Source organism: Ranitomeya imitator, chromosome 1 (assembly GCF_032444005.1).
Source record: "Ranitomeya imitator isolate aRanImi1 chromosome 1, aRanImi1.pri, whole genome shotgun sequence".
NCBI lineage: Eukaryota > Metazoa > Chordata > Amphibia > Anura > Dendrobatidae > Ranitomeya > Ranitomeya imitator.
The window spans coordinates 957,391,027-957,406,196 of record NC_091282.1 but is presented as its reverse complement, the minus strand read 5'-3'; the positions used below and the strand labels follow the sequence as shown (position 1 = coordinate 957,406,196).

The 15,170-nt window shown below is 41.1% G+C and overlaps 1 protein-coding gene across 1 annotated transcript; it reads right to left on the bottom strand.

The window, feature by feature from the left end:
• Positions 1 to 756: 756 nt before the first annotated feature.
• Positions 757 to 4,749, bottom strand: LOC138656657 (fatty acid-binding protein, intestinal-like). Its single transcript, XM_069743746.1, has 4 exons — positions 4,596 to 4,749; positions 4,205 to 4,377; positions 1,924 to 2,031; positions 757 to 932 (listed from the first exon to the last, which is right to left on the bottom strand). The coding sequence occupies exons 1-4, from the start codon at positions 4,660 to 4,662 to the stop codon at positions 882 to 884; spliced, it is 399 nt and encodes a 132-aa protein (XP_069599847.1). The 5' UTR covers positions 4,663 to 4,749; the 3' UTR covers positions 757 to 881.
• Positions 4,750 to 15,170: the final 10,421 nt, after the last annotated feature.

Genomic DNA, 15,170 nt, shown 5'->3' with positions numbered 1-15,170 from the left:
CAAATACATGAAATAGACTAAGGCAATACGGAGTATCTTCACCCTTACTAACTCTTCCTGGCCGTTCATGATGTGTAAATGAGAATTTTGACTAGTCGAGGGGACGTCCATGTCCGAAGTCTAGTTGGCCCACTAAGCATGTTATCACACCCCTATGGGTGTGATAACATAAATTACAAGTGCTGGTGTCATCACTAGCTCTATACTTATACACGCACTTCTGAAGCACCCTTCTTCAGGTTTGAATGTAGTGAGGGAAAGAAGCTATGCGCATGCGTGAGGTAAGTATAGCCTTAATGATGACGCTGGCGCTTGTAAGTTATGTTATCACGCCCACAGGGCATTCACACTTGTAAAAACCTTTTTTGAAGAGAGCCATGAGGGATTGATTTAGGGGAAGAATACATACTAGGTGACAGGCTATTTCCCAATGTGAGAGCCTTCTTGAAGGGGCATATATAAAGCCGTAACTGACTTTTAAGGCAGGGATCAATAGGATGCCCAACGTTTCACAAGGACCAATGTATAGGATCAGTGCATGCAGATTTATCATGATGCTTTTAGAATGTTGAACATGAATCACTCATTGACTTGAAGGAAGAAACTAAAGTTAAACTTTTTGATCCCTGAGATACTAGAACTTAAAGACACATCTGCGATTGTTCCAGGATGTTCATCACTGTACATTGAATGAGCTGCAGAGTACTGAAGCAATAGTTGTTTTTTATTACTGAAAATGAAAACGTGACTCTGATGTCAAGTAGATAAAGTTTATCTTTAATATATACAATGGATGACTTAATGATGTAGTCTTTTGCTCTTTTATAGCGGGCAGTATTGGTGTCAGTGTCTGTAACTTTTCCAGTTGCTTCAGATATGGCTTAGGCTCTCTTGAAGATTCTCTTGGCTTCAACTCCCTCATAGACGTAGGTCTGAAAGACAATAGAGATGTATGAGATGAAATGACATAAACATGAACTTATGTACAATGATTACATCAAGGCAAGGTTTCCTAAGCACCACTAGCATATCTCTGATGAATATACAGAGGAACGTTGTGTTTTACTCATGTAATGAAAACGTTCTAAGCTGGAACATTTCTCCTTGTGAAGAGTGCTATGTTGGTGTGATGAGAATTAGGCTACTTTCACACTTGCGTCGCTTGGCCTCCATCGCAATGCGCCGTTTTAGGGGAAAAAAACGCATCTTGCAAATGTGCCCGCAGGATGCGTTTTTTTCTTGTATTGCTGACGGATCGCGACGTATGGCCACACGTTGCGTCCCTCGTGCACTGGATGTGTCGTGTTTTAGCAGACCGTCGTTACAAAAAACCTTCAAGGGAATGCTTTTTCATACATCGCATCCTGCATTTGCAGACGGAAATCCGCCCCCTCCTCCCACGTTGTGCCGAATTTTCACAACGTCCGTCGGTACGTCGCACCGACGCTTAGCGACGACCCCCTACCGACGCAAGTGTGAAACTAGCCTAACAGGCTAAATATATTTAACCCTAGATGGCACTGCCCACATGTAAAAATATCCATTAGACCCCTTGTCAGAGGTTTCTCATCCAGCTAAATCATACCTTCTGCTTTGCACTGATGAGGAGCAAACACCACAAAACACTCTCCAGCCTTTTTGGAGTAGAAGGCACCGAATGCATTAAGATGCTCAAATGGTTCTTATAGTTTTGGTGCCTTTTCTGAGTGGTGTGTGCCATCCTTGCGCCTTGCCATAAATGCCACTCCAGTCAGGGATCTTTGTGCAAACATAACAGAAATCTACTTTGCAGTTTTATAGTCTGCTACAGTTTCTTTAACTCCATCACCTCAAGCTTGGTATTCAAATCTCTAAAGTGGGCAAATATATGCCCAAACTGAACTAAAAGTACACAAAAGAAAATGCTAAATACTTAAAACTCACCTGTACAAGTTCATCTCCAGTAATTACTCTGTTTGTCCTCAGTTGTTTTCCGTTGTCTTTCCTGGCAAATGTTCCCACAAGCTTATCTCCCTCTATTACCCATGCGCCCTGGTGGTGGGAAGAAAGTGCAGAATTCAGTGATACAGCTGTGAATAATAGCTAACATCACATTCATCACACTATGAGTTATAGGAAGACGTAAGATAACGTATAATGACTCTCTATATCAGTGATGCATATATTATGTATACTACAGGGATCTAGCTATAGAGGAATGCAAAGACAAATGTGACTCTGGCCCCGGTTGGTATGTCACATTTTAATTTTAACATCCTAGTTGTTGTTTTGCTCTGGTATTTTTTGTCTAATTTATTAATGTCTAATTTATTAATTTCACTAGTGACTATAAAATAAGGGCGTATTCCAACCTAAGGACTCCCTCACACTGCCGTATGTTCTCTCATGTGAGGGAATTGGGCCAATTTTTGCAAATGGCACTCGGCTCAAACTCCGTCAAATTGTAAGTGTGATACAATTGACTCGAGTGAGAAAATTGCAGCACAGGTGCAGAGAAGACGGAAAACTTAATTTCTCCATCTTCTCCATTGTCTCTGTGCGCGTACATTGGACTGCACATGGATGACATCCAATGTTTTTCCTGCACCCATAGACTTGTATAAGTGTGGACTGTTGCAATTATTTTCCCATGCCGAATCAGCATGAAATAAATTGCTGATCTTCGCTGCCCCATAGTATAACATTGGGTCGAGTGCTATCTACTAAAACATCAGATAGCACTCGACCGTGTGAGCGAGGGCTAAGAATGTAAATCTATAGTATTAGTGCTACTAACGTAACAATTGGAATTTACCATTAATGAGGTTAGCTCACCGATATATATAACACCCAGTGTATAGACCATAAAACATGAACAACATTTGGAATTCTCATGTTTGTAAAAACAGAATCAAGTTAAAGTTTTTGGCATTTCCTTTACTTAGTATGGCGTCTCCTGGTGTTCAAAGTGTATAGAATGTTCGGGGCCCGGTAATGGGCTGTGTGCTGGTGGACATTTATGCTTAGTGCCTCCCCCCTCCCGCAGCCTAATATCTACAGTGCTTCACTGTGTACAGCAGAGCAGCCAATAGAATTAGCTTTCGACCCTGCCCCCTATTAAATGGACATGCACATTGTTACGCAGCTTGACCGGCAGGTGGTGCCATACTAAATAATAATTGTTATCTTTCACTAAATATATATATTTTTTTAAATCAGGGGAGTTAATCAGGTGACTCATACTGCCCAAATAGAGGTTCCTTCATTGCCAGCATCTAATTGCCAGATTCTCACCACCTGGCTCAGCAAAATTGGCAGGTCTCTCACTATTTGTGTATAGAGAGAGGCATATGACAGTTAAACATGCAATGAGCGAGCATGAGGTACCAGACAGGTTTCCTGTAGCAGTAAGTAAATTGCAAATAATATACTTTTATATGATAAATACAGTGGATGTGATACATAGTAGTGGGTCAACCCCTTTTAGCTAGTCATACACCTTTAGGTAGCTCTCAGATGAATGCTTGTTCAGATATTGATCAGCTAATGCTTGTTCAGCTATTGATCGCTATACCTCCCGCCCCCATTCACTTTTATGTTTAGTTCCAAACTAAGTGTGCATGTGTTCTTAAGGGCTCATGGAGACATTCCTGCAAGTTGGTCCGAGAACAGACCGAATTGCCTAGACGGCCCACAACTCTCCTGACTAGAGCATATGAGCTTCTTGTTTTTTTGAGACCATCACGCTTAGGTCTGGAAGCCCAAAGCCAGACCATGCATTGCGGTCCACAATCGGATCCAGATTAACTGCTGTCTGCATGAGCCATAATTGGTAGAGCGAGAAAAGCAGGGTTATATGTTGTGAGAACAAATCCTACAAACCCAATCCTCCTTTTCTCCTGACATCTGCCATTGCAAAGGGTTGGGACACTAGCTACACACATTACATACTTGGCGGATGCAGCCAACGTTCATGAAATGTATATGTGCATCTATCATTTGTAAATGATTCTCTTTATGTCCTGATGGCTAAACACCGTAACATCCCATGGGCTTTCTGACGGTATTCAGAACTTACGGGTTGAATTTCTTTTTTAATAATTTTTGCATGTTCCCTAGATTACACCCCAAATTATATTCTAGTCACAGTTCAAAGATTGTATTGTAACAATAACCTAGCCATGCCATATTGAGATTTTACATCAAAGATTATATTTTCACTTACTGAGAGCTCTGTGCCATCTGCAAGAGAGTACTCATATGTGACCCCAAGGGTGAAGTTGATCTCGATGCTTCTGAAAGTGCTAGACTCCTTCACATTAAACTTGTCCCCATCTTGCTGGATTGTGATCTTCAGGTTATCATGTGCAGCGAGTTTTCTTTTCACTACATTAACACCTATGAGAAAACATTGAATTTTAGAAGAGAATAGAAGACTGAAATTAATTCTTCGGCACCTCTAGACCTCTAACTGGCAAAACTTAGCATTTGTCTAAATTAAGCCTTTCTGTATTTTTCTTCCATTGAGCTCTGTGTAACTCTTTGGAATTTGCTGTTAGAGAGACCTTTTAATCCATGATCTTAAGTTAGGAAATGGAAGAGAGTCAGTAACTTACCCATTTCTTCCATAAATTTATCATAGTTTTCACTCCTGTCAACTTTCCAGGTTCCATTAAAGGTCATGATGACGGCTGTAGGTGAGATCTAGGATGCACAGAATGATCAACCTGAGATGCAGATCTGTGTGTCTCCATCCAATTTATATCCTCCTGTTATCTATAGACTGATCACCATGTGATGTGGCTGACTAAAGTCTGATTGAAGTCAAGATGTTAATTAATAGATCTCCTCCGCCTCCTGAAGGACTCTCCTCATTAGTGCTAAACTTTGCCCTGATTTTCTGCGTATTGATTGCACAGTACGTAGTTCACAATATGCCAAACTTTATGACGGCACAAAGCTATTAATGCAGACAATTAGCTTTCTCATGTTTCCCTGTGTAAAATAATCTGCCAAGAGCTTTTAACTTTTTGACACAAGTTTTGGTATTTTAACTGTGTATTTATCATACAGTTACACTGGCAGAATTTTTGCTTTCTTGGCCTTTTATCGGAGAATATGAATGATAACACAAAACCTTTTTTTCACCCATATTTAATGGTTGGATGAAGGCATTTATTGTCACACTACTGTGTTTTCTCTTTTTAAATCATAACGACAACCCAAAACATCCAAATGCCCCTGATCAAAAGCTCACATACCCCATTTCATGATACTGTGTATTGCCACCTCTAACATCAATGACAGCTTGAAGTCTTTTGTGGTAGTTGTGGAAGAGGTTTGTTATTTTCTCAGATAGTAAAGCTGCCCGCTCTTCTTGGCAAAAAGCCTCCAGTTCCTGTAAATTCCTGGGCTGTCTAGCATGAACTGCATGCTTGAGATCTCCCCAGAGTGGCTCAATGATATTGAAGGCAGGAGACTGAGATGGCCACTCCAGAACTTTCACTTTGTTCTGCTGTCGACAATGACAGGTCGACTTGGCCTTGTGTTTTGGATCGTTGTCATGTTGGAACGTCCAAGTACGTCCCATGCGCCATAAACTGTTGTGAATTCTGTGGCCAAGCTCCCTCCTGTGGTCGAGAGTGGTACTTCGGCTGGTTCTGTCTATGAGCTTCCTTTGGTGGATGAGAGTGGTACTGCGGCTTCTGAGTTTCCTTCCTCAGGTGATGAGGTTAAGTCGTTAGGTGCTGCTCTATTTAACTCCACCTGGTGCTTTGATCCTGGCCTCCAGTCAATGTTCTAGTATTGGTCTTGCTTCCTCCTGGATCGTTCCTGTGGCCTGTCTATCCTGCATAAGCTAAGTTTTGCTTGTGTTATTTTTGTTTGCTATTTTTTCTGTCCAGCTTGCTATATTGGTTTTTCTTGCTTGCTGGAAGCTCTGAGACGCAGAGGGAGCACCTCCGTACCGTTAGTCGGTGCGGAGGGTCTTTTTGCCCCTCTGCGTGGTTGTTTGTAGGTTTTTGTGTTGACCGCAAAGCTTTCTTTCCTATCCTCGGTCTATTCAGTAAGTCGGGCCTCACTTTGCTAAATCTATTTCATCTCTGTGTTTGTATTTTCATCTTACTCACAGTCAATATATGTGGGGGGCTGCCTTTTTCTGTGGGGAATTTCTCTGAGGCAAGGTAGGCTTATTTTTCTATCTTCAGGGCTAGTTAGTTTCTCAGGCTGTGCCGAGTTGCATAGGGAGCGTTAGGCGCAATCCACGGCTACTTCTAGTGTGGTGTGTTAGGATTAGGGATTGCGGTCAGCAGAGTTCCCACGTCTCAGAGCTCGTCCTTTGTTTTTGGTAATTGTCAGGTCACTGTGTGCTCTGAACTTCAATGTCCATTGTGGTTCTGAATTACCTGTTCATAACAATAAACCCCCCAAGAAAGAAATTCCTGAATTGCTGGTTTTTTTTTCATTTTGCCTCCCAAAAATTGGAATAGAAAGCGATCAAAAAATGTCATGTGCTCGAAAATAGTACCAATAAAAACGTCAACTCGTTCCGCAAAAGCAAGACCTCACAGAACTCTGTGGGCCAAAATATGGAAAAATGATAGCTCTCAAAATGTGGTGATGCAAAAACTATTTCGCTGTAACTCGAAGAAGAAAGTCACCTAATCACTTATACCACACGAGGAACAGCGTAAAAAATAAAACCAATTCTTCACCTACTGTTCATTTTTTCATTCTGTCTTGCAAAGATCGCAGTAAGGCTTGGCACACATTTATCCTGCGCTCTCCGTTAAGCTCTTACATTGGGGTTTCTGTGTAAACTTCTGAAATGTGTGATTCAGATGGAAACAAGCCCTAGCGGAAGATTCCCTATAATGAGGCAGATGGAGGCACTGTGGATGCCGTCTGACCTGTGATCCGACAGTGTCCGTGTTTTTTAGGATTGCATAAAAGTGCTGTCGGCTACAGTTTTGTGCACTTCTGAAAAGAAGTACAACGCTAAACAGAGGCCTGACTTAGTCCAGAGTAACTCTGCTGCCTCATTATAGTGAATGGATCTCTCAGAGGTTCACCTGAATCACATAACTCAGAGATTTAGATGGAAACCCCTAAGTAAATGATAAGCTTAGAGCGCCAGATAAATTTGATCCCAAACATTATGTAAAATGTTCCCAATAAAAGCTGTAACTCAATCCATAAAAAAGCAAGTCCTCACTGAGGTCTGTCATCTGTTGACAAAAATATAGGGGGCTTCCACGTTACCGGTAGCACAAAGGCTCTGGAAAAGCTAAATGGCTCCTCGCCCCTCATGCTTAAAAAGAAATTCAGCAATTACTGTTCTCCCAAATCCAAATGCCCCCTCCCTTCTGAGCCCCAGTGTGTCTGAACCACATTTAGCACCCACTTTTTTGACATTTCTGTAGTGATGAGAGCCCACCTAATTTACAGGTGTGTTTCTCCAGAAGCTTGAGCTGGGCATAATGTACGTATTGGTCACTTCAACATACAGGTCACTTCAACCTACTGGTCACTACAATGGCAGTTTGCAATTTTCATTCAGCAACATCCACTACTGCTTGTTTGTGGAAAACACCCATGAAGTCAAAATTGTCACTACGCCTGTAGATAAATTCCTAAATGGGTTTAATTTCCAAAATGGGGTCACTTAAGAGGGAATTATGCTTTTTCTAGTACTTAGGGGCTCTGTATAAGGAGTCCACAAACTATTCTAGGAAAATCTGTGCTCCAGGAGGCAAATAGCGCTCCGTTCCTCCCGAGTCTCGCCGTGTGGCTAAGTAGTACTGTACAACCACATATAGGGTATTTCTACAGTCAAATAAATTGTAGTAAGGCCAATGTATATCAAAAGTATAAATTTTATTAAATAGCCTACTTACAAATATCAAGACAAAAATCACATTATTGTACATAAACAGATGAGAAATAGGGGAGGAGTTCTAATTACAGGTGTCTCCCTCTGATACCCTCCATGTGACCAGTAAGGACACATAATGTCATCAAATTATTATAATTATGCTTCATCTGGAGTCAATCTCATAAGTATAAGTGTCTACCTCTATAGTGGTTTGGCATCAGATATGTATGCACTTAAATGTTGCTGCCCTACCACACTTAGGGGTGCCGATCAGCAAATACAGGATATAGTTCTTACCCATGTGGGTGGAGGGAAGAGAAGTCAGAGGATCAGTGCCACCTGTAACGATAGCATAATTATAATAAATTGATGACATTATGTGTCCTTACTGGTCACATGGAGGGAATCAGAGGGAGACACCTGTAATTAGAACTCCTCCCCTATTTCTCATCTGTTTATGTACAATAATGTGATTTTTGTCTTGATATTTGTAAGTAGGCTATTTAATAAAATTTATACTTTTGATATACATTGGCCTTACTACAGTTTATTTGAGAGCAAGTTTGCTCCACTGTTCCTTGTAGGATTAATAATGTTTGGGAGCAGCCCTCAGTACTAGTGATAGGTATACATTGATAGTATACATTGATGTGTATCCGCAATGTCGGTTGTTGCTGACTATTTCTACAGTCAGCAGAAATTATGGGACACATTTTGGTGCCATTTTTACCCATTTCCCAGTATGAAAATTAAAAATTTGGGGCTAACACACAATATTGGTCGTAAAAGTGTAAATATTTTTGATTCACTGCAAAATGGTACAAAATTCTGTGACTAACCTGTGGTGTCAATATGATCACTGCACCCATAAATGACTTCATTGAGAGGTGTACTTGAAAATGGGGTCACTTATAAAGGGTTCTCATGTTCTGGCACCACAGGGGCTCTGCCAATGTGACATGACACCATCAAACCAGTGCAGCAAAATCTGCACTGCAATATGGCTTTTCTTTCATTCTGAGCTTTGCACTGTGCCTCAAGAGTAGTTTTTGACCACATATTGGGTATCAGTGTACTCAGGAGAAATTGCACAACACATTTTGGGGTCCATTTTCTCCTGTTACCCTTGTGAAAATGCAAAGTTTGGGGCTACAAAACATTTTTGTGGGAAAAAAATTAGATCTTTAAATTTTCACGGCTCAACGTTATAAACTTCCGTGAAGCACCTGGGGTTTCAAGGTGCTCACCACACATCTACATAAGTTCCCTCAGAGGTTTAGTTTCCAAAATGATGTCACTTGTGTGGGGTCTCCACTGTTCGGGCACATCAAGGGCTCTCCAAATGGGACATGGCATCCTCTAAGTATTCCAGCAAATTTTGCATTCAAAAAGTCAAATGGCTCTCCTTCCTGTTATGATCTGGTGATTAGGGAGCGACATGCGTCTAGCTCTGAGCAGGTGACAACTATACTGACCGCAGTCCCTAAGCTCAACACAACACTAGAAGCAGCCGTGGAATGCTCCTAACTCGGCCTAGGCATCTCATCACAGCCTAAGAGCTAACTACCCCTAAAGATAGAAGCAGGAAAACTATCTTGCCTCAGAGAAAATCCCCAAAGGATAGATTAGCCCCCCACAAATAATGACTGTGAGAGGAGAAGGAAATGACATACGTAGTATGAAACAAGATTTAGCACAGGAGGCCACTTCTAGCTAAATAGAAATAGTACAGAACAGAACGCTGTGCGGTCAGTAAAAAAAACTAGAAAAAGTCCACCACAGGGAAATGCAAAAATCTCCACACCTGACTAAAGGTGTGGAGGGCAAACTCTGCTGCCCAGAGCTTCCAGCTTAACTGAATAGATCCATACTGAAAAGCTGGACAAATGAACAAAAACAAAGAAAGTGCTGAACAACAAGTCCACAACAAGAGAACCGCAAAAGGACAAGCAAGGACTTAGCTTTGATGAACTGGTCAGAGTGTCAGGAAAGTCCTAAGAGCAATGACTCCAGGCAGGAACAATTGACAACTGGCATTGAATGAGGGATAAGGCCAGACTAATATAGCCGAGCCAGAAAGACGATCAGTAAAAACAGCTGCTGAAGCTAAATCCAAGAAGCAGCCATACCACTCAAAACCACAGGAGGGAGCAAAAGAGCAGAACTCACAAAAATGCTACTTACAACCACCGGAGGGAGCCCAAGAGCGGAACTCACAACACCTTCCCTTCCAAGCCCTGCCGTGTGCCCAAACAGTAGTTTTCCTCCACATATTGGGTATCGTCGTACTCGGGAGAATTTGCACAACAAATTTTATGGTACAATTTCTCCTCTTACCCTTATGAAAATGCAAAATTTGGTGATATAATCATTTTTGTGTGAAAAATGTGATTTTTTTTATTTTTACGGCTCAGCATTATAAACTTCTGTGAAGCATTTGGGGTCTTATGGTGCTCACCACACATCTAGATAAGTTCTCTTAGGGCTCTAGTTTCCAAAATGTTGTCAATTATGGGGGGGTGTCCACTGTTTAGGCACATCAGGGGCTCTCCAAACACAACATGGATAATTATACCACCAAATTTTTCATTCAAAAAGTGAAATAGCGCTCTTTCCCTTCCCAGCCCTGCTGTGCGATCAAACAGTGGGGCATCGGCATACCCAGGAGAAATTGAACAACAAACTATAAGATAAATTTTCTCCTGTTACCCTTGTAAAAGTAAAAAGAAATACCGGTAGGTCTAAATGAAAATTTATGTGAAAAAAGTTAGATGTTTATTTTTTTCTTCCAAATTCCATTAATTCCTGTGAGGCACCTGAAGGGTGAATAAACTTCTTGAATGGGTTTTGAGCACCAAGTAGGGTGTGGTTTTTAGAATTGTGAAACTTTTGGGTATTTTCTGTCATACATGCCACTTCAAATGTGAGGTGGTCACTAAAAATATGGTTCTGTGAATTTTGTGGTAAAAATCAGAAATCGCTGTTTTTTTTAGCCCTTATTACTTCCTAACAAAAAAATGTTTTAATAATTGTGCTGATGTAAAGTAGACATGTGGGAAATGTTTTTTATTAACTGTTTTGTGTGACATGACTCTCTGATTTAAGAGCACAAAAATTAAAAGTTTGAAAATTGCAAAATGTTCTAAATTTTTGGCAAATTTTTGATTTTTTCACAAATAAACGTAAGTCATGTCAAATAAATTTTACCACTATCACGAAGTACAATATGTTGCGAAAAAACATTTTCAGAATGTGTTATGGTTGTGTTTACTTCACCCACACATATCACCGTCCTGGCAATAGACATAGTGAAGTTATTGGTATATTCATTTCTAACAACTGTTTTTTCAACCCAATTCCACCGGTACTCTCCCATTGTTAGGACTGGTGGAACGCACCAAGTAAGATGATATAGATGCGTTCGCAGTCCGGGGTCCACCATGCAGGCGAAACCCGCTGCTAGGGAACGACAGACTATATGGCGGTACTAAAAGTATAAACACGTGGGTTAAACCTCACCCAACGTGAAGAAAGCGATCCTGTTAAGTCACAGGACCGCGGTACCGCACATAGAGCGCGAGCAAGTAGTCAGCGAACTTAACCCCGAAAGGGATTGAAGTCCGATTAGACCCTTGCTGGCACAACACCGCAACTGGGTGTGTAATGAACCTTATTAGTAATAAATGAGCACAAGAGTGCGTGCGATGCCGCACTGACGGACGCCACTAACCTCCCAGGCTTGGGTATGGAAAGCGCAATGCAAGCGCACGGCGCCGTACTGGCAGGCACAGCTATAGGACGCTGTGATGTGTGTAACATACAGATGGATAGTCGGGCGCTAGAGAGCTACCATCATCCGCGAGCAATCAACAACTCTAGGGAGGGATACTTAGGAGCTTTCATCCATCGACATACATCCATCTACACACACACACAATAATTGTACACTAGCGCATGGCCGTGCGGTCATGCGCAGTTTATATAGTTGCAGGACAGGAAGTGGCCACAGAAACTTTGCTCTTCCAAGACCTGCCAAGAGGACCAATGGAATGCGCTGCAGAGCCTGAGCACATGACCCTCGATCTCCAACTGGAGATCTTGCCCTGGGCATGCTCAGTGTGCGCAAATAAGGACTTAGTCCCAGAGAAGTCTGCTCGTTGCTGACCAGCACTGACTTTAATGGCAGGAGCTGAAGAAGCAGCAGTAACTCTCTGTACAGAGCGAGACCGAGCAAGACGCTGGTACCGACGTCCCTGCTGAGCAGACTCCACTGCGGCTGGATAGGAATGGGAGACCGCAGCGGAGACGGCCCGAGATTCCCCCTGTGCAGAAGTGGGAACTCGAGACCTAACACACATATCCACCCTTTTGAAGTGCACTCTGTCCATATTCACTCTCCCTCCAACCTCCAAGTGACGGTCATATACCAGGGTCCGCCACTGCCTTCTACTCTTTTTCTTTGCTGACATTCCCACTATCATCATGGGTGACTTCAACATCACTGATACCCACCAGTCGGCAGCCTCTAAACTTCTGTTACTGGCATTTGTCTTAGGCAATGGTCCTGAATAGCCACCCACACTGATGGACATGCATTAGACCTTATCTTCAAAAGGCTTCGGCAACTTTCCATGGTTGCTGAGCGGTACTGGAAGAAAACACAATCACACGAAGTCTTTAACACTTTCAAACAAGCAACCTTCACATTCAAGATGACCCTCATCACTGCTTAGCATGACTACCTCGCAACCCTCATATCAGCTTTATAATTCAACAATTCAACACCTTTAATTCCCTCCTTTGCCCACGACCGCCATTAACTCCAATGCGTTTCATCTCTTATGAGTCTTCATCAGGTCTATATAGGATATACCACATGGAAGGATTTTCTTTATATATATCCTATTAACCCTGAGGTTGATTCAAGACTTAAAAAATTTGAAAAAACTCAAATTGAAGGACAAGCATGAAAATTTAAACATGATCAATTGAATGAAAAGGAAAAATCCAGCATGGAAGAAGGTAAGTAAAATGCTAAATTTTATTGAAGAAATAAATCACATCCATAAAAACATGGTAAGTACAGTTCTGGTCACAGTGGATTCTACCGACCCGTTTCAGGGCCTTATTCATGGTTGTATAGACAGTGTGAACAAGCATGGCTCTGAGAATAAAAGTTTGTAAGGCCACACAGCTTTATCATTCCAATTGGTTGGTACGTTGGTGTTAAATTAAGAGTGCATACACCTGAAGAGAAATTAACCCATTGCCCACATCAAGTAACAGCATGCAATTTGGAAAGCATCATACAGTTCATAGATGTGAAATAAGTGTTATCATAAATCATGGGATCAAAACATTAAAAACTAAAGAATTCTGGTACAACTCATAATTTCACCCAGGAACTCACATGCATCTCTGATTTTATTGTTGTGGTGACGTGACTGTGGGCTCAATTATGTAGGCCAGACCACACAAACGCTACAAAGCAGCATGAATGGCCACAGGCACAATGTCAAAGTGGGATACCTCAAACAAAGTCTGTCCAAACATATCACTTTGATATGTGCACACATTCAGGAATTCATGCAGAAAATTCCTGTGAAAAACCGGACATTTTCTGCAAGAAATCCGCAAGAAAACCGCATGCGTTTTTGCCGCGGTTTTGACACGTTTTTGACGTGGTTTTGACGCATTTTTGCCGCGGTTTTTTACGGACACTTCCCAGTGCATTTTGTAGTGGGAAATCCGCCAAAAAACCCGCAAAATTGATGAACATGCTGCGTTTTTTTACCGTGATGCGTTTTTTTCGCGGAAAAAAACACATCATGTGCACAAAACATGCGGAATTCATTCTAAATGATGGGATGCTTATTGTATGCGCGTTTTTTTGCGGTTTTATAGCGTTTTTATCGGGAAAAACCGCAACGTGTGCACACAGCCTAAGGCTATGTGCACACGTTCAGGAATTCATGCAGAAAATTCCTGTGGAAATCCGGACATTTCTGCCAGATTTCCGCATGAAATCCGCATGCGTTTTTTTGCGCATTTTTGCGCGGTTGTGACGTGTTTTTTGCGCGTTTTTTCCCGGACATTTCCCAATGTATTAGACAGTGGGAAATCCGCGAAAAAACCGCAAAATTAATGAACAGGTTCATTATTTTTCCGCAATGAGTTTTTCATGCGGAAAAACGCACATCATGTGCACAGAAATTGCGGATTCCATTATAAATGATGGAATGCTTAATGTATGCAGATTATTTGCGGTTTTATAGCGTTTTTATAGCGCAAAAACGCTAAAAAACCGCAAATAATCTGCAACGTGTGCACATAGCCAAAAACACGATAAAAATTTTGGATCCGTAACAGTCATTGGAGCAATTCATCCATTAACCAGAAACAGTTAATCAGTCCTAAATAAGAAACAATCCTACTGGGTTTACAGGCTGGGTAGCCTGTATCTGGATGGACTCAATTAAGTATTGGAATACGTTTAGAAAAATTGCTATAAAACCATTAATGCTTCATTACCTCTAGTGTTAGAAATAGAGATGAGACAAAGACTCCTGTGAGCAGAGACAAGTATATAAAAGATAGAGAATGTTACATAAAATTACATGGCTTGTCTGTGTTGGGATTGCTGATATACAAATAAATGACTTGAGATTTCTATTATATATTGCAAAAGGATATTAATAATGAATTGTCCATTTTAATGAAATAGATTCCATTTAGATACAATTTTTGATAAAATATGTTTTATTCATTCATACGCATGTAAATATCTAACCTGCCATTTTTAATGTGTTGTAATTGTGGCTAATAAACCTACATTGAATTATGTCCAATCGTATTGGGATCCTTCCTTAAACGGAAGTGACATAAGACACTCACCTTTCTTTGTATCCACGTGGAGTGTCTTTGGGGCTGGAAAGCACACTGCTACGCTATCGGATGAGCTGCATGCCGCAGGAGGGATCCCGGTCCATTTGAAAATCATGTCTAGTGTTGCGACTGTACAATACAACCGGCTCAGGTGAGCACAATATAATAACTGATGTGGAAAGTGTTATTTTTTAACTATTTTGTGTCACATAACTCTCTGGTTTAAGGGCATACAAATTAAATGTTTGAAAATTGCAAAATTTTCAAAATTTTCGCAAAATTTCCAATTTTTCTCACATAAACACAAGTCTTATCTAACACATTTTACCACTATCATGAATTAAATGAAAACTTAAATAATATGAGCAAAGGGTATATTGTGTATGGGAAACCAAGATGGAAAGATGCTTAAAAAAATACTTTTATTGACATT

Coding starts and splice junctions, on each gene's coding strand:
- LOC138656657 (XM_069743746.1), bottom strand. CDS start 4,662: ATGACCTTTAATGGAACCTGGAAAGTTGACAGGAGTGAAAACTATGAT. Junction 4,378..4,595: donor TAAATTTATGGAAGAAATGG/GTAAGTTACTGA, acceptor GTTTTCTCATAG/GTGTTAATGTAGTGAAAAGA. Junction 2,032..4,204: donor CAGATGGCACAGAGCTCTCA/GTAAGTGAAAAT, acceptor TCCCACCACCAG/GGCGCATGGGTAATAGAGGG.